The following is an 18,868-nucleotide window of genomic DNA, read 5'->3' as shown; positions in this document are numbered from 1 at the left end:
ATCAAGGTGGGCCCCACAATTTAACTTTTTTTTGTTCTCAGGTGACGTGAGGACTGCTATAAATGAAAGGTAGCGGTCAAATCTCCTTGGTAATCCAACCGGAAATAAAGAGGTAATTATTACCCATTTACCTTGAATTATCTCTCTAAATAGAAAATCAAACGGGCCCTCAATGTCCGTTAAGACTTACATAGGTTAACAAGCGATTTATTGGTTTCCTACTCCCTCATGACTTCCACCTAAGAGATTATATGTTTATCAAGTCTTTTTTTTTTTTTACGAGTATAGCATTTTAAAAGATTTTACCATTATTTTTAATAATTAAATTTTTTATTTTAATAACTAAAAATAGTTTAATCCCACTTGATGATAATTTAATAATTTAAATCCAAGAGTCCACCACTTGATCAGATGAACATTGAACAATAAAAGAATTTAATAAAATATAACTAAAAGGAATAGCAATCGGCTTTCCATCCAAAATCGCTGGTCATTTTTCTTAACCGTTCACCTTTGTTTGTACAAGTGTGGCCCACCCGGTGATCGTAGAGGCCTGTCTTTTTATTACGGCGTCTGGTTGGGATGCCCTGAAGAGCGACTCTGATCTCGCACTCGTGCCCCTGTACCACGTGCGAGGCGAGTTCACTTTCAAACTTCAGTCGGAGAGAGTCCCCTAGCATTTTCTGCTATTTCATTGCCACCCTCTCTCCGTTTCCCGGCAGAAACCATCCCGCCCTTAAGAGTCCCAATCCGAAAATCGGAAAGAACATGTCAGAACGGGAGAAGGTATTCCGAGTCTTCTGTATCGGGACGGCCGATACGAAATCGGACGAGCTCCGATACCTGTCCGATTCCGTCCGGTCAGATCTGGACCGTTTTACGAAGACGAGTCCTACTCCGTTAAAGGTATGCTTTCCATGCTCGTGCCTCTCTCTCTCTCTCTCTCTCTCTCTCTCACTAAGAATCTATTCGAGGGCATTTCGTCATTGTGAAAATTCAAACTGAACTTCTCGCTCTCCTTTTGATCTGATCTTTAATGACCGTCCTTTTTATTCCTACCCTTTTTACTCCGCCATTAAAATTAACCCATTACTCGGGATCGGACGAGTTGACTCGGCGGACGTGTCAGCCAGCGACTTTCAATTTTTAGAGATTGGATCCAGTGCACGTCGGGTAGATTATAATATATGGTAGCTCACCTCTAAGGGGTTGTTTGGATGCCCGTAAAATCGTTTAATGGCAGACGCAATACAGATGAGAAAGAGGCTGTTGAAGTGATAGAGTCCCTTGATATACATTGCTTAAGCTTTTGGAGTAAATGGTTGTTTGACATGCTATCAGAGAGGAAGGTCCTATGTTCGAATCTCGAGGGCAGCAAATATGCCTTGCTAATATATTATTCTCCCAAGGGGGGTCAGGAAAATCAGGTCCAGCTCAGGGACCGGGAAATTAAGCCCGGCCTATTTATGGTGTGAGTGTTCCCAGCTCGGACGTTTGGGGGGGGGCGGGCGGGGGTGTTGGTTTGGGATTGGTTGAAGTGATAAAGTCCCTTGATATACATTGATACACCACACTCTGACAGCTTAAGCTTTTAGAGTGAATGGTTATTTGATAGAGGCAGTAAAATGTCTACAACTTGTAAAGTGTTTAAAGCTCTTGCGTTGTGTTTTTTTCTACTACTGTAAAAATGGGGACATTCAGATTAGGTGGTTGTTTGGATGCTTGTAAAACTTTTAAGTTGGAAAAACCTTAGATTTGGTGCTGTTTGATAAACTGAAAAAAAGAAGCTCTGAAAATTAATTTAAGTGCTGAATTATAAATTTGAAATGGTTTTAGGTATGTTTTAGTTGGAAGTGAAAAAAGAAATTTTAATGGGCCACCACCTTCAGCATTAAGCCCAGGAGTGAAGGGAGGGGAGCTGAAAAAGGACAGTGAAAATTAATTTAAGCGCTTAGGGCCTGCTTGGATACCACCAAATAAGTTAAATTTTTTTACTTATAGCAGTAGATAACTAACTTATTTGAGATAAGTAAGTTTGGTTTATGATCAATTATAAGTAGCTTTTTTTTTAAAATTATTTGAAGTTACTTAATCCCTTCAGTTTAATAAGTAGAAATCAAGATAAGCTACTTAAGGCATAAGTAGCTTATCTTAATTAACTTATGATCCAAACGCTCCTTTAATAAGTTGGATTTGCCAAACTATCTGAATTAGTGAAAATCACTGAAAATATCGACTTTCAGTGGCAAGTGTTGAAAATAAGTTTTATCAACTGCCCCCTTAACACTCCGTCATGTTTGGCTTTTAAGTGGGAAAGTGTTAACAGTTTTCTGCTTAAGGCTTGTGAAGTGTTGATGTAAAAAGTGGGTGTGGCAAAATCTTCAAATCAGGCAAGAAGGGCTTGATTTTTTCAGGGCCGTAAGAGAGCATCAATGGACGCACATGATGGATGGATTAGATGTCCTACAGTCATCACAGTGGGCCACACACACAATCTGCAAGGTTTTTAATGGTGGGCACCCTATCCCAACTTTTCCGGTTAGTGTGCCTCACTTGATGAATCAATTTACCTATTCTTTTGGTGCTCTAGGGGAGCATTAAGGGATGCACATGATGGATGGATTGGATGTATTGTACATATCAAGGTGGGCCCCGCAAAAAGTGTGTATATCAACCACCATGTTTTGCTATATATGTCTACTGGTATAGTCCCTCTACCTATAATCTGAAACATGGGGGTTTTGTCAGGAAACAAATAGGGTATTTAACTATCGAAGTGTTTAGAAGAACACTCAATTTTTATTTTTATTTTCATCCAAACACTACTTTATAAACTGTATACAACTTGTAAAGTGTTTGCAACTTGTGCTTTACTTTTTTATTTTTTCCCCTTGAAAAAAAGGAGAAATTCATATTACAGGTAAAGGGTTTACATACTCACCAAAATGTAATGATCAATACACATGCACCCCTGTGTGTAGGGCTCAATGTGATGGGTGCAAAACACAGGCCATCCATCTTGTGTGTCCCCAATATGAACCTTTTCTCAAGCAAATCATGTTGTTTGAAAAATCAGTTGGTCCATATTGTGGGGAACAATTTGGAGTGGGACACCTACCATTAAAACCTTCTGCATAATTTGTGGGGTCCACCATGATGGCTGTTGGACATCAATCTCTCCATCACCTGCATTGAAGTTGGCTCAAGCACTTTTACTGATTTTGACATTTTTGGCGGGATTTACTGCTCCAAGCTGTCTGGTATGCACAACTACTTTTATCCGTAAACACTTTATCTCTTAGAAGCCAAACATGATAGAATATAAAGAGTTTACCTATAAACTCTTTATAGATGAAAAGTGTTTACAATTTAAAATTTTACAAGCATCCAAACAAATCCTAAATTGCAACAACAGTCAATATGTTGATCAATCTGGACCTATTAATTGAAAACCCAAGCAGCAGTGGTTCACATTCTGCTGGTGAAATATCCATTGATTGGAACATTCTGATCATTTTCAGCCATTGTACAGGACAGTTGTTATATGTTGAATGTTGGACCATCCAATTGGCGGTACCTATGAATTTCTGCATTCGTGTTTCATATTCATGTCCCTAATGGGTACTGATAAATGCTGTACTCATAAATGTTTTTATTTTTCCGTTCTTCCGTTCATGAGCATTTGTGGCAATTACAGGTAGAAGTGACCATTGTCGATGTTTCCACTAGTCAGAAGGAAACGGAGAGGTTGGAAGATTTTACATTTGTAACAAGAAAGGAGGTTCTCTCCTCCCATTTGAAGGCAGACAGACTGTCCTCATTCATGTTTCCAGATGACAGAGGTGAAGCAGTTGCAATAATGAGTAAAGCGCTCGAACATTTCCTTCAGAAAGCTTACAGAGATGAAATTCTTTGTGGAGCTATAGGCATTGGTGGCAGTGGAGGAACATCTCTAATTGCTCCTGCTCTAAGATCTCTCCCAATAGAAGTGCCCAAGCTCATTGTGTCCACCATGGCTAGCGGTCAAACTAAGCCTTATGTGGGGACGTCTGATTTGATATTGATTCCATCGGTGGTAGATATTTGTGGGATTAACAGCATAAGCCGGGCCATCTTATCGAATGCTGGGGCTGCTTTCGCTGGGATGGTTGTTGGAAGATTGTTGAGATTACATGATTCTTCTAAGAAGCCTAAGCTGGTTACTGTTGGTATGACCATGTTTGGAGTTACAACTCCATGTGTAAGTGCTGTGAAAGAAAGACTGATGAAAGAAGGTTATGAGACACTTGTTTTCCATGCCACTGGTGTTGGTGGCAGGGCTATGGAAGATCTCGTTAGAGCAGGGTTCATACAGGTATTTACTGTTATCTAATGTTTATGTGCGCTTGGGAGTTGTGGACCCCATGGGGAGATACATCTTTTATCCATGAGAAATGCTATTTCTATATGGTGCTTCATAGAACTTCTATGAAGTACCATTTCCACTGTAAAAGCGAGACACAGGTATAGTAATTGATACCAGGATAACCGATCACCTACAACTGACTGTACAGTGTGAACCTTTTTATTTTTATTTTTATTTTTTACCTTCTAATTTTTTTGTTTCCAATTTTGACCTTGAAAATATCAAATATGCTTGCAAGAGTGGGTTGTACATTAAGTTAGCCTACATCCGGCTGTAGGTGATCAGTTCTCTTGATACCATTGTTTTGGTGGGGCACTACATAGATGGGTTGGGGGCAGAAGATCCTAGTGATTGGAGAACTCCACTCCACCATTGAATTATTGTGAGTTTTTTTTTTTTTTTTTTTTTTTTTTTGTTTTTCCTGCTGGACATAGATCTCTCTCTCTCTCTCTCTCAAAAAAAAAAAAAAAAAAAAAAAACCATAATTTTTTGGGCCATTGATTGGATGGCTACCACTGTCTGATCATCTTGTTTTTTTGAGATTCAAGCTGTTAAGCATATCCTTTTTGTTTGGGTTTGGCTTACTTGATTTTTTCCCCTTGGTTTTGTGTAGGGGGTTTTGGATATCACAACGACAGAAGTTGCTGATCATATAGTTGGAGGTGTCATGGCCTGTGACAGCTCACGCTTTGATGCAATCATAGAAAGGGTCCCATTAGTCCTCAGTGTTGGGGCCTTGGATATGGTGAACTTTGGAGCTAAACAGACGATTCCGTCTGCCCATGACCACAGAAAGATTCATATACATAATGAGCAGGTGCAGAGATCTCCCTCTTCTTGCACTGAGTCCTGTGCTCTTTCTTTGAATCCCATTGTTTGTAACTTTTATTTTTTTATTTTATTTTAAAGGTTGGGTCTCTTTCATTGATTTGGCCATTTCCAGTTAGAAAGTTGTTGTAGAAAGACAAAACGATCAATATCTAAGGACTGTAATGATAGTTATAGAGAGTTTGACTGTGTAACATAGGTTAATCGTTATGGGTATTTACATTAAGAGATGGAAGAAGGGGGATGAAATTAATTGGTGTCCAAAATCTAGTATTAAAAGGAGGGAGTAATGTTGTTCATAAATAAATTGATGGAAGAAGGAAAGCAGAATGCTAAGGGGGAAGTAAATGCTATGGGAATGAGATGGCTGAGGGCATTGGGAAAGCAACAAAAGATGTTTTACGAGTATCTAGAGGGAAAGCCCATCATATAAGGAAATTTGGTGGTGGAATGATGATGTACAAAAAGCTATGATGAGAAATGTGCACGTTTCAAAGCCTGGCAAGGGGACAAAAAACAATGAAAATCTTGAACAATATAGAAATGCTAAAAAGATTGCTAAGAAAGTAGTAAGGTTAATCTTAAGGCTTATGATGATCTTTACAATAAATTAAGGACAAGAGAAGGTGAAAAACATGTCTTCAAACTTGTAAAACTGAGAGCGTAGGGACCTAAATCATGTTAGATGCGTTAAGAGTGACAAAGTGAGGGTAGTAGTCAACGACAATGAGATCAATGAAACTATAAACTCAAATGAGAATCACTTTGAGAGCATAGGGATAGAAGGAACCATAAACTCAAATAAAGTCTAAGTCCATAGATACTTTCATAGGATTAGGATATCTAAAGTGAAAGAAGCTTTGAGAAAGATGAAAATAGGAAAGGCCCTTGGAGCAGATAGTATATCGTATATGAATAGAGGTTTGGAAGTATATGGGAGATACTAGGTTATTTTGGTTGACAAAGTTGTTCGACAAGGTTGTAAGATCGAAGAAAATGCCTGATGAATGGAGGAAAAGTAATGTGTACCTATTTATAAGAATAATGGAGATATAGATCCCATGGTGTATGTTGTTTCCAGATGACAATTTTAATTGACAAGACGAGGGAGGGTGTAAACACAAAGCTAGATTTATGGAGAGGTGCTTTAGGATCTATAGGATTTAAAATTCATCAGACTTAAACAAAGTATATTGAGTGCAATTTTAGTAATAATGGAAGTGGGAACAAGGAATTAGTAAAGATTCTTGGCTAAAAAGTTTCCCAAAATGGACACTTTTGTTATCTTTGGTTGATAATTCGTGAGTAGAGGGATTGAGGAGGATGACGCCCATAGAATTTAAGCATGGTGGAAGAAATGGCGATGTGGTTTTGGAGTTTTGTGTGATCGTTGTGTACCATTTAAACAAAAGGGAAATTTCATAGGATGGCTATAAAAGCAACCATGCTTTATGGGAACAAATGTTGGGTAGTTAAGGAACAACATCTCCATAGGATGTGTAGTTGAAATGAGGATGTTAAGATGGATGAGTGGCAAGCAATGTTGTGAAATGGCATAAGCAATCCTGAGCAATTGCTTATGCGATCTCACAATCGCACAAGTGATCGCACAATTTGTTAGTTAGTTTTTTTTTTTTTTTTTTTTTTTTTTGAAATGAAAAAAATCGGAAAAAAAAATGCGAACTATGCGATTGCATAATCACATATGTGATCGCATAATCATATATGTGCTCGCTTTTGACAACATTGTTGGCAAGACAAGGAAGGATCAAATTAGAAATGAATGCATTCGAGAATTTTAGGTGTAGCACCAATAGGTAACAAGATGTGGGAAAGTAGATTTAGATGGTTTAGTTATGTGCAATGGAGACCAAGGAAGCAAGAATTGCGCTGGTTGGAATGAGTTCGCACAAGTTGACAGCTCTAAAAGGGCAACTGGCAAGTGGAAGGCCCAAAAGGACATCAGTGGAGGTAGTAAGAAAATCCTCAATGACCTATAGTCTAACTGAAGTAATGGCATTGGCCCTTGATCGAGTGGAATGGCATAAAAGGATTCATGTAGTCGACCCCAATTAGTTGGGATAAGGCTTAGATGATAATGAGATGAAAGTTGCATTAGAAATTCCTGTGTAACGTTTACACATTTGTACAGGAATGACATCGCATATTTGTGTCATGTAGTAATGATTCAACTGATTGGATATCTAGCTGTCCCTTGGTGGCTGAAATTTACTGCTCAAAAAATTTTAAACTTTAGAAATCAATTTCATATATGTGGATTTTACAAATCAATCATTTGCAGGTTTCACTCATGCGAACAACTGTAGAGGAGAACAAAAAATTTGCTAGATTTATAGCAGAGAAACTCAACAAATCGTCATCAAGAGTATGTGTTTGCCTTCCGCAAAAGGGCATCTCTGCTTTAGATGCACCAGGGAAGCCTTTTTATGATCCAGAGGCTACGGGTACTCTTATAAATGAATTAGAGAAGCTTATCGAGAAAAATGAACATCGGCAGGTATTCAGTACTGATTGAAGGCTGTTTTTTGCTATCTTTTCCTGTTTATTATATTCATGGACATGCCTTTTTTTTCTTTTTTTCTTTTTCTTTTTTTAAAACCCCAAAATTCCTCAGGAATTCACATTTTACCAAATAATGCCTGGAAAATTAGGAATTTCAGGAAGATGCTTTTCGAGGGAAGAAATTCCTAAATGCTCTTATCTATTTTTTCTTTAAAAATCATCAAAAATTGCTGAGCCCAGGTGGTATGTATATAACTTCCAACCTGTCCAACATATGCACCTCACCATGATGATCGCACGAACCAAAAGTCTGGCTGATTGAATCATTAGATGTGCCACACTTGAATTTGGATGGTTTTGAGTGGTATGTACTATTTTTTATGGTTTGGACCACCTCATGATTGGATCTGCCATATTTTTTGTTCGGGTGGCAATCATGGTGTGGTGCATCATTGGAGGGCATTTGCATAATTTCTCCGCTCAAAAAGCCTGCTTGGGTATAAGGTTCCTCGAGGCACTATTTTGTAAAAATCAAATTCCTGAGCAATTTTGTGGTAAAGATCCCTTTTTTCTTTCCTTTTCTTTTCTTTTTCTCCTGAAAATCTTGGCCTGCATCGCTTATAAATTTTATGCTGCTTGTTTTAATAGGTGAAGACACTTCCCTATCATATCAATGATCCCAAATTTGCAGATGCATTGGTTGATGCATTCCTTGAGATGAATGTCAAGATTACTGAAAATGCAACTCCACATGACAATGCTTTTGTTGAACCCAATCAAGACCTTCAAAAGGAAGATGTGACCCTACATGGGAATGCTACAGACTATAGAACTATTTGGCACAACCCAACTGACTTTCCCAATGCAAGACCAGGTCTTTCTCATCTTTCACATATGGTGAACGCAGTTTTCATTTATAAGATCATTTGTTTTAACAACAATTACAAGCTTTCCAAGAGAATTGATGCTTGAAATCATTACAGTGGTGGTATTGTGTTGAAACTCATTAAGATTATCCTGAATAATGCACTTGTTATGACAGTTGGAATGCCCAACCTGATTCTAAGTTATTTTGGGATCTCTGACAGACTCTTTATGAATTTATGTTTCTGACACTACTATAATGGATGGTCATGACATCTGTTCCGTGAATTATAGGTTTGTAACTTGCAAAGAAACTCATGTAAAACGAGTGTTTTGATTGGCAACGATGTTCTGTATGCATGCATTCAAGCTCCTCTGGTATTTGGGTTTCAAAAGGAGCTTGAATATGTCCTGAATTAATCAGCTTGAAAACTACTCAAAGTAATCAGGTTGCCCACTCTTTTATTTAGATTTGAACGTGATTTTTGGGCTATTTATGTCCTGAAAAGTGGACAATAATAGCCCATTCTTATGACTTAAAAGTATCTAGGTGTTAGAGTCAACATATGTAACATTGTGAATTTAGGCCAAGTTTGGATTGAGGGTAAATGAAGGAAAACTAAGCAAAGCTAACAATTTTCTTTTGATGTGATATTTTCTCTGTTTGAGAAGCATAAAAAGATAAGGAAATCGATTTCCTTTCCTCAAGAAGGGAGTAAAACCCTTTTTCTTTTTTTCAAAAAGTCAATTGGTGGGAAAGATGTTTCCCTATGATGTGATGTTTTAAATAACCAATTGGGGAGAGAGGTTTGCCTTTGAAAATTGCAACTCAAACACTGAAAAATGCAAAGAAAAGGCATTTTCTAGGACTTCTTTTGTAGCAAAACAAATAAGTGCAATGTGTTTGCTACCCATGTCAATTTAGCATTCCATCCGCTTATTGTCTCGCTTTCACTTTCACTTTCCCTTTCCCTTTCCTTCCCCTAGTTTACCCCAATCCAAACAGACCCTTAAAAGAAACATGTCCTTTGCTGACATGTGTCACTTTTGTAGTATTTTTGTCTTTTGTCCTCTCAAGAATATAACATATGATCTTGCTCTACTTTCTCAACAGCGTACACGGTATCGGAGCAACAGGATTCTGAGTTTTTATTCCACATATCTTCTCATTTATTCAGCCACTATCACTACTGTTTCTCTCATTCTTCTTCCTCTTTGCTGACACGTGTAACTTTTGTAGTAATTTTTGTCTTTTGTCCTCTTAAGAATACAACATATGATCTTGCTTTACTCTCTCAACAACTTACATGGTATTGGAGCAATAGGATTCTGAGTTTTTATTCCGCATATCTTCTCATTTCTTCAGCTACTATCATTAATGTTTCTTCTTCCTCTCAGTTCAAATATTCATTCTGTTATTCATATATGATGTTGAGATCATGTCTTGAATAAGACTTGTTTCAGTAGAATATGACTGGAGTGTGTTCCTCTTTTGAAACCCATGTCAGTTCCATCTGCTATATAAATACAAGATGTCAATCTTAAATTTTAAGTGGTGAGCTGCAGATAAATTTTATCTATTTATTATGTACATTGAGATAACAAGGGTATTATTTCATATTCTTTGGATATGGTGTGGCACCTTATTGTGAATCATCCTGTGCAGAAACATTGCAGAGAACTCATGCAATTCTACAGAAATTGAAAGAACAAATAAATAAAGGGATTCCCATAATAGGAGCTGGTGCAGGGACAGGCATATCAGCCAAGTTTGAGGAAGTGGGCGGCGTTGATCTTATAGTCTTGTACAACTCAGGACGTTTTCGGATGGCAGGAAGGGGTTCCTTGGCCGGTTTACTGCCTTTCGCAGATGCAAATGCAGTGGTACTTGAGATGGCTAATGAAGTATTGCCTGTGAGTTTCAACTCCTGACTTGTTATAACAAAGCTCTTTAAAACTAGAACATCGGCCCACCAAGTTATCATTCTTAAATTTTTTGGTGAACTGTTTTCATGATTTTTTTTTTCTGTGAATTTTGGAAGACTATGGATGGAAGCAAGATTTATTGCTTTCTAAAGCAAGGAAACTTTTAACTGTAGTTGCTGTGGATTATGGACATTGTAAACATGTTTGCTTGACCTTTTAAGATATATAGGTGGTGAAGGATGTACCAGTTCTTGCCGGAGTGTGTGCAACCGACCCCTTCCGTAGAATGGATTACTTCCTAAAACAGCTGGAATCAATTGGGTTCTGTGGAGTGCAGAATTTTCCAACAGTTGGGCTCTTTGATGGTAACTTTCGCCAAAATCTAGAAGAGACAGGAATGGGATACAGGTCTGTTTCCAAACATGCTCTATCTTCCATTTGTATTTGTATTATAGTTCCTTACATACTTCTGCATTGGGACTTATGTTCTTGGTTTTTGTCTTTTTGTTTCTTCTTTCTTTTAGCTTGGAGGTGGAGATGATTAGAAAAGCACATGGGTTGGGTCTCTTGACAACTCCATACGCTTTCAACCAAGATGAAGCCATTGCCATGGCAAAAGCTGGCGCTGATATTGTAGTGGCACATATGGGGCTCACAACAGCCGGATCGATTGGTGCAAAGACAGCTATCACTTTGGAGGACAGTGTGGTTTGTGTACAAGCCATTGCAGATGGTGCACTTGGCATCAATCCAAATATTATTGTGCTCTGCCATGGAGGTTTGTCTCATACCCTCTCTAGCTTTTTATTCATTATCTATGATACAACGTCCTCCAAAATGGCTAAAACAAGGGAGGGAGGGAGAGGCATAAAACTATTATAGAGATTGAATGAATTGGACTCAGTTTAGGAGCCTGCTTTAGAATGCTGTTCTTTCTACTTCTTAGGCATTTACACTTCTAACTTCAAGTTTGCTCATGCTTTGAGCTACTAAGGTTTGCGAAGGAGTGAGGTTTTTGAAGTTATAAACAAATCCATGCAAGAAAGTTGCCAAAAAAAAAAGAAGAAAGAAAGAAAGAACCAGGAGTCTGTCTGCTTCAAATTAGATAGGCTCAGTCAAAAGAAATAAGGCGAGAGAGAGGCTGTCTGCTTCCAATTCGAGTGAAACTCTCCAACATGTATAGGAATAGATAACACATTATCCCGAGAAACTTGGTGTTTGTGCAAGCTTGGGAAAAAATTTCACATGCTGATTGCTGATCTCAAGGTTTTAAGTCCAAACTATACAAGAAAAACTCCATATGTATGGAGTTCAGGCAAACTCAATGGCATGTTTATATAATCAAGGTATTCCATAATGGTAATGGTGGCCGTAACGGCCACTGCCATTACCATTACCATATAGGCCATAATGGCCATTACATTTATATATATAAAAAAAAAAACTTAAAACCTATTTTGGCCCCATGATGGACCGTTATGGGGCAGTTATGTCCATTATGGGATGGTTATGGGTCATTTTTTCCGTAACAGCCATTATGGGATGGTTATGGGTCATTTTTTCCGTAACAGCCATTATGGGATGGTTACGGGTCATTTTTTCCATAACAGCCGTTATGACCCTGTAACATGTAATCATTACCACTGTTACCGTCAAGTAATAGCCATTACGTAACTGTTTTGGAATACCTTGGTCTTTGCCATGTAGTTCAGAGTTGCAAGAGAGCCATTAGGCTTCAACTATTATCTTTTTTTTCCTTCGATAGATAAATATGTTGATGTTGAAATAGAAGCCTCCCAAAGATTTAATAGCCTCTTAGATCTGATTGTAGTTCTTGTGAATCTCTGTAGAGATTGCCAATAACCACATAAGCCTCTTGTGCTTGCCCAAGAGGTTCTGCAGTCTGATTTTTCAGTTTGTACTTTGTATAAGTGAGGCCTGTGGTTCAATGATCCAAATTGTTGAGCTGATTTGCCGCCAGTGTGTTAAAATTGTGACACCAAAATCACTATGGGTTTATTCACTTTTATGAGCCCATATGACCCATGTTTCACATGCTAACAAGGCCCAAGTGTTAGTGGACCATTGGAGGGGTATTTTTGACATTTTCTTCTTGAAATGGTGACTTTTAGGGTTAGTTATGTCAGGGTTAAGAGAGAGTTACGATTTTGGTATTTTTTAGAGCCTCCAAAAGGAGAGAGACTAGGTTTTTGCTATAAGTTCTCTCCATCCCTATAATCTTCTTTGAATAATAAATCGATCGTCGCTTTGTGCCGTAGTTTTTTCTTGCAAGGGTTTTCCACGTAAAAAATCTTATGTTCTTTGTGTGGTTGCTTGGATTTTTATTTTCTGTTATTTGTTTCAATCCAGATTAAGGTACTTTCACAGGGCTGGTTCTCTAACAAGTGGTATCAGAGCGAGGTTGGTTTGTTAGTTTGGATTTGAGACATGACGTCAATGAGATCAAATGTGAAGTTCAAGACAGAGAAATTCGTGGGTAAAAATAACTTTGAACTATGAAAATTGAAGATGAAAACCCTCTTAGTTCAGCAAGGACTGCAGTATGCACTCTTTGGGAAAGTGCATCATCTGAAATTTGTGAAGGAAGAAAATTCGGATGAACTAGATCAAAGTGTAATTTGTACAATTCAATTGTGCTTGCCCGATGAAGTCCTTTACGATGTCATAGATGAGACGACTATTGCAGGCTTATGGCGTGATGGGGACATCTCTCGCACATGCACCCCCCCTCACATCGATCTGGATCGATGATGACGTCCAGGGAGGACTCCTTAGTTAGAGGACTGCGTTTTGGTTCCTTGGGGTGGACTCGATCGTCATGTGAATCCCACCATGGGTTCTCATGATCGTGGCCCACTATTCCAAACGATCTTGTACTTGGTTATTATTGTTATTAGGAATATCATGGACGGTTTATATTATTTTGATTAGTTGTTAATTGTGGTTACTTCGTCTCTAAGTAATAGGTTGCGCACATTGCGCGAGTTTTGAGATATAGGATTTTATTATAAATAGGCACCCCTTGTAGTCGTTTTTTCATTTAAGATTGAATGAAATTTTTGAGTTTTCCTGCTCCTCTCTGAGTTGTGAAACCTAATTAGGTGTGAAACCCTCCCTTCTTCGAAAGGCTAACTACTGTGGTACGAAGCCACATCCATCCCAAATCACCCCCATCTCCTACCATCCATATTCCTCATCTCCTACAACCATCCCCGTATTAAATCCACCCACGTTTGCAGCTAATCTTTCCCTTATAGTAAATTTTCAGAATTTGGCCCTGCAGGAGGGCTGAAACTTCGGCGGAGCACCGTGCACAAATCAGACATTCGATTGGCGTGAAACTTGGCGTGAAGGTGGACCTCCCCTGGCTGACCGACACCTAGCTGGCTGATTTCAAATTCGTGGGCCGCACACATGTGCGGGTAGGATTTCACGCCCGTGCGTCAGGCTCAGGTTGCTGTCTACACATGTGGATCATCTTGGGTTCGTTTCTCTCTTTTATTTTACTTCTCTCTCGCCTTATTTCCCTAACCCTAACCTTAGATAATCCTAAATCCCAATTCTTATTCCACTTTTGCAAACCCTAGGTTTTCCCGATTTGAAACATGTGAATCCCTTGGATTGAGAAGTAATCCTTTGCATGTGTGAAGGAATTTACTCTCCTTTGAGCATTGTTTAGTCTATAATTTTTAATTAATCCAGCCCTAACATGTGTAGGCTTGGACTCGTATAGATTCCCCTTGTTGAATGCTTGACTTTTATGTGGGATGTGGAATTTTTTGTGATTGTTTTAAAATTAGTGTGATCTAAAGCCTGAAATCTTGCATATCATATTTAATTTCCATATCCTGTATGATGGTGAAGTTGAAGAGTATTTACATGATGAAATCTTTCACCAATTGTCTATTTTTGAAGAGGCGGTTTTACACATTGAAAATGGCAGAAGGGTCGGATCTATTTGAACATATTAACACGTTCAACAAACTGATTTGCAAGCTGACGAGTGTTGAGATGAAGATCGAGAAGGAGGACTAAGCCCTAATTTTGTTGACATCTCTCCCCAAATCGTTCGAGTATCTGGTTGATACTCTTTGCTATGGTAGGGATACTTTGAACATCGAGACTGTTATCACTACTCTTCAGTTGAAGTAGTTGCGATAGTAGAGCGGCGATGAAGGTACCTCTATGGATGCGTTGTTTGCTTGGGGAAGATTGTTTGAGTGAAAGAATGGAAAACCACGATCTAGATCCAAGTCAAAAGGCAAAGTAAAGTTAGATGGTTGGAATTGTAAGAGGATAGGACACTTAAAAAATGACTGTCAATTTTCCAAAACCTAGAAGGATGAGAAGTCGGATGATTTGCTAAATGAAGCTTGTTTAGATCATGAGCCCCACAATAATGTATTTATTATATCCACACCGTTCATCCATTTGGAGAGATGATTTTAGATCATGAGCCCAAAAATGAGTCATATCCAAAGATCAATTGGACCACACCACAAATAGCAGTGAGGACAATGATTATCACCATTATAACATTCGTAGGGTCTACCATAACGTTTGTTTTCCATCCAATTTGTTCATGAGGTCACAAAGACCTTGATGAAGAGGAAAAACAAATATCATATCGATCCAAAACTTCTGTGACCCTAGAAGGGTTTCAATGGTAGACATTCAATATCCCGTTGCTTTTTTCAGTGTGGTCCACTTGATCTTTGGATTTGTCTTATTTTTCGGCCAAAGCCTTACGACGAGCTCGCCAAATGGACGAACGGTTTGGATATAACAAATACCTCACGATGGGACCCACATAACTTGGTAACGTCAATACACGATCTAAGTCGGTGATGTGCGATACACCAGTCGATCCGCTTCTATAAATAAGGGCTCGGGGCCCTTTTTTTCGAAGCAGAGAGGGTTCCGGAACGCTGGAACCCTAAAATCTCTCTCAAATGCCGATGATTTCGACGGATTTCGCGCCCAAATCTCTCCAAAATAGAGGGTTCGATTCGAATGGCCCATCAAACACAACTTCCGATCAGGGCGATCTTCTTCACAGGTACCGAAATCTACCGTTGAAAGTTTTTTTTTTGGGATAATGATGCTCTCTCGACATCCCGGAGTTGGCTATAGTAGCCCCGCTAGGTGTTGTATAGCAAATTTCTTGAAAAAAGTAATAAAATCCTGATAAAAGTGATAGTATCGTTGATATCGCATGATATTTAGCGAGATCATACGATACTTGACGATATTTCGATTGATACAAAGTATTCTGTAAAAAATTTCAATTTTTTAGTATCTCCCGAAGGGTTTCATATCAGTGCACCGCGATACCGATAATATCGGCCGATAGTATCGATATTGCGAACACTGAGTGCAAGTGGATATTCCAGAAGAAATTGGTAAGGTATAAGGCCAAATTGGTAACGATGGGATATGCTCATAAAGAAGGTGTTAACTTCAGTGAGATTTTCGTGCCAGTGGGAAGCAGGTATCTATTAAATTTTCATTGGCTGTGGTTGTCCGATACAATTTGGAATTGGAACAATTGGATGTTGTTTTTATATAGGGAATTAGAAGAACGAATTTACGTGAAGTAACTAGAAGGGTTCGAGATGCAGGGAAAGAATGATATTGTTTGCAGGTTGAAGAGGTCGTTATATGCCTAAAACAGTTGCTTAGGCAGTGGTATAAGAAGTTTGATTCTTTCATGTTGATCCAGAGTTTTACTAAACGTGAATTTGATTATTGTGTTATTTTAGAGTATTAAGTGGCAAAGAATTCATCATTCTAGTGTTATATGTTGATGATATGCTTATTGCTAACTATAACATGTTTGAAATCAGTGTATCGAAGGTTTGGTTATCCAAGATGTTTGAAATGAAAGATTTGGAGGTTGCAATTAGGATTCTTAGCATTGATATACACAGACTAAGAGAGGAGGAAGCTATGATTGTCGTAGGAGTATCTTGAGAAGGTTCTAGTTAAGTTTGAACTGGAAAAGGCAAAACCGATTAACACCCTCCACGCTTCTCACTTTTGGCTTTCTTCAAAATCGTCTTACATCAGATGAAGAAAAATGGTATGTGTCCTGTGTGCCCTTTTTTAGCACAGTTGGCAATCTTATGTATGCCATGGTCTGTACAAGACCGGATATTTCACATGTAGTTGGTGTTGTGAACAGATACATGTCAAACCCCAGTAAGCAACATTGGGAAGCGGTGAAATGGTTGCTTCAATATATATGAGGAACGGCGGACTATGTCTTGTGTTTCGGAGATTCAGAGGAAAGACTTGTAGGCTTTGTTGATTCAGATTATGTAGGGAATATGGACAATAAAGGTCTACTTCTAGTTACTCGTTTATGCGAGTGGGTGGAGCTATTAGTTGGATGTCTAAGCTTTAGTCTGTGATTGCACTTGGCGCTACCGAAGCTGAAAACATGTTAGTGACGGAGGCATTCAAGGAAGCTATTTGGTTGAGAGGGATGATGAATGAGTTGGGGCTTCAGCAGGAAGTCGTGCCTATGCATTGTTCAACAGAGTTTGGAACAGTAAAGCAACGGTCGCCAGTTGAGTACTTAACCAGCATAGGGAAAGCGGAACGAGAGCGCGATTAATTTGGCGAAGAACTTGGTATATCACTCCTGGACTAAGCACATTGATGTTCATCATCACTTTATCCAGCAGATGCTAGAAGAATAAGATGTTACTCTTGAGAAGATTTACACCAATGAGAATCCTATCGACATGCTTACGAATGTTGTTCCTGCAGAGAAGTTCAAGTTTTGCTCGACTTCTCTAAGCTTGACAAGAAAGAAATAGACACGGAGTGTGCACAAAGCGATGATGGTGATGCTTAGAAGAAAATTGGCAAGGTAAGGAAGTGATTTTGCTTTTAAGGTAGAGATTGTTAAAATTATGACACCAAAATCACTATGAGTTTATTCACTTTTATGAGCCCATATGACCCATGTTTCACATTCTCACAAGGCCCAAGTGTTAGTGGACCCTTGGAGGAGTATTTTTGACATTTACCTCTTGAAATTTAGGGTTAGTTATGTTAGGGTTAAGAGAGTTACGATTTTATTATTATTATTTTTTTTAGAGCCTCCAAGAGGAGAAAGTTAGGGTTTTTGCTGTAAGTTCTCTCCATCCCTGTAATCTTCTCTGAATAGTAGATTGATCATCGCTTTGTGCCGTGGTTTTTTCCCGCAAGGGTTTTCCATGTAAAAAATCGTGTGTTCTCTGTGTAGTTGCTTGGATTTTTCGTTTTATTTTGTTTGTTTCAATCTAGTTAAGGTGCTTCCGCAGGGCCGGTTCTCCAACACGGTGCATCAAAATTCTTGGAGATGGGAAAATTCCAATCTTTCAATGGACGACCAAAAAATAGACTGTTAAGAAATAACACACATCAAAGGTTCGTATTCCACTGAATAAAGGCCCAAGGATTCCACGGTAGGAGACTCTTGTCAAGGGTATTTTCGGAGCATGGGCCATCCACATGGATTGGATGACTCAACCATGGCCCCACTTTTACAAACTGAAAATCCAAGCATACTGTAAGAAGTCTTTGGCCAAGTATGTGTAACACCTCCTTCAAACATTGAAAAATGAAATCCCTTCACCTGGCATGCTTCTCAAGCAGATTTTTTGTTAACAGTAGCTTGCCGTAGCTGGAAATAAAAATAAAAAACCTCTTTGTACAATTTGCAGGTCCTATCTCTGGTCCTGGAGAAGCAGAGTTCATACTGCAGAGGACAAATGGAGTTCATGGGTTCTATGGGGCATCTAGCTTGGAGAGGCTGCCAGTTGAACAAGCAATTACAATCACAGTCAAACAATACAAATCAATTTCCATCAAGTGAGGTGCAATCCATGCATTCACCTTCTGTTCGTGTTTCTTTATTGTTTGTTAGATTTTCTTTACTTCCTATGCATGTCTATCACTCCTTGAGCTTGAGCTTGATGTGATTTGCAGTTATAGTGATGTAGCACAAATGCAGCTGTATAACATGAATTGAAGTAATAAAAATGCTTAGAAGTAAAGAGCACTTTAAAGATTAGTAACATTTCATTCATTTCTAGAAGTAAAGAGCACTTTAAAGATTTAAATGTTTTGGATGGCGGAAGGGATTTCCTTTCCTTGACAGCACTCAAGAGGGTCATGAATGCCTTTTAAGGGGTTTAACTCTGCCTTGGTGACTAAATGGTGGTGAAGGCTACAAAATGGGGATTCTCCAGTGCTGCAGGAAGTCTTATCAGCTAAGGGCCTTTGGGAAGCACCCTGTGAAGGGTGCTT

The 18,868-nt window shown here is 38.7% G+C and overlaps 1 protein-coding gene across 1 annotated transcript; it reads left to right on the top strand.

Annotated features, from left to right (window-relative positions):
• The first annotated feature begins 504 nt into the window (after positions 1-504).
• Positions 505-18,567, top strand: LOC131237935 (toMV susceptible protein tm-1(GCR26)). Its single transcript, XM_058236024.1, has 9 exons — positions 505-906; positions 3,698-4,354; positions 5,019-5,222; positions 7,536-7,751; positions 8,405-8,630; positions 10,287-10,534; positions 10,776-10,954; positions 11,071-11,324; positions 18,283-18,567. Exons 1-9 carry the CDS (start codon positions 769-771, stop codon positions 18,432-18,434), a joined length of 2,274 nt encoding a protein of 757 aa, XP_058092007.1. The 5' UTR covers positions 505-768; the 3' UTR covers positions 18,435-18,567.
• Positions 18,568-18,868: the final 301 nt, after the last annotated feature.

Source organism: Magnolia sinica, chromosome 2 (genome assembly GCF_029962835.1).
Source record: "Magnolia sinica isolate HGM2019 chromosome 2, MsV1, whole genome shotgun sequence".
Taxonomy (NCBI): Eukaryota; Viridiplantae; Streptophyta; class Magnoliopsida; order Magnoliales; family Magnoliaceae; genus Magnolia; species Magnolia sinica.
The sequence above is the reverse complement of the archived record's forward strand: the minus strand, read 5'-3'. Positions and strand labels throughout refer to the sequence as shown.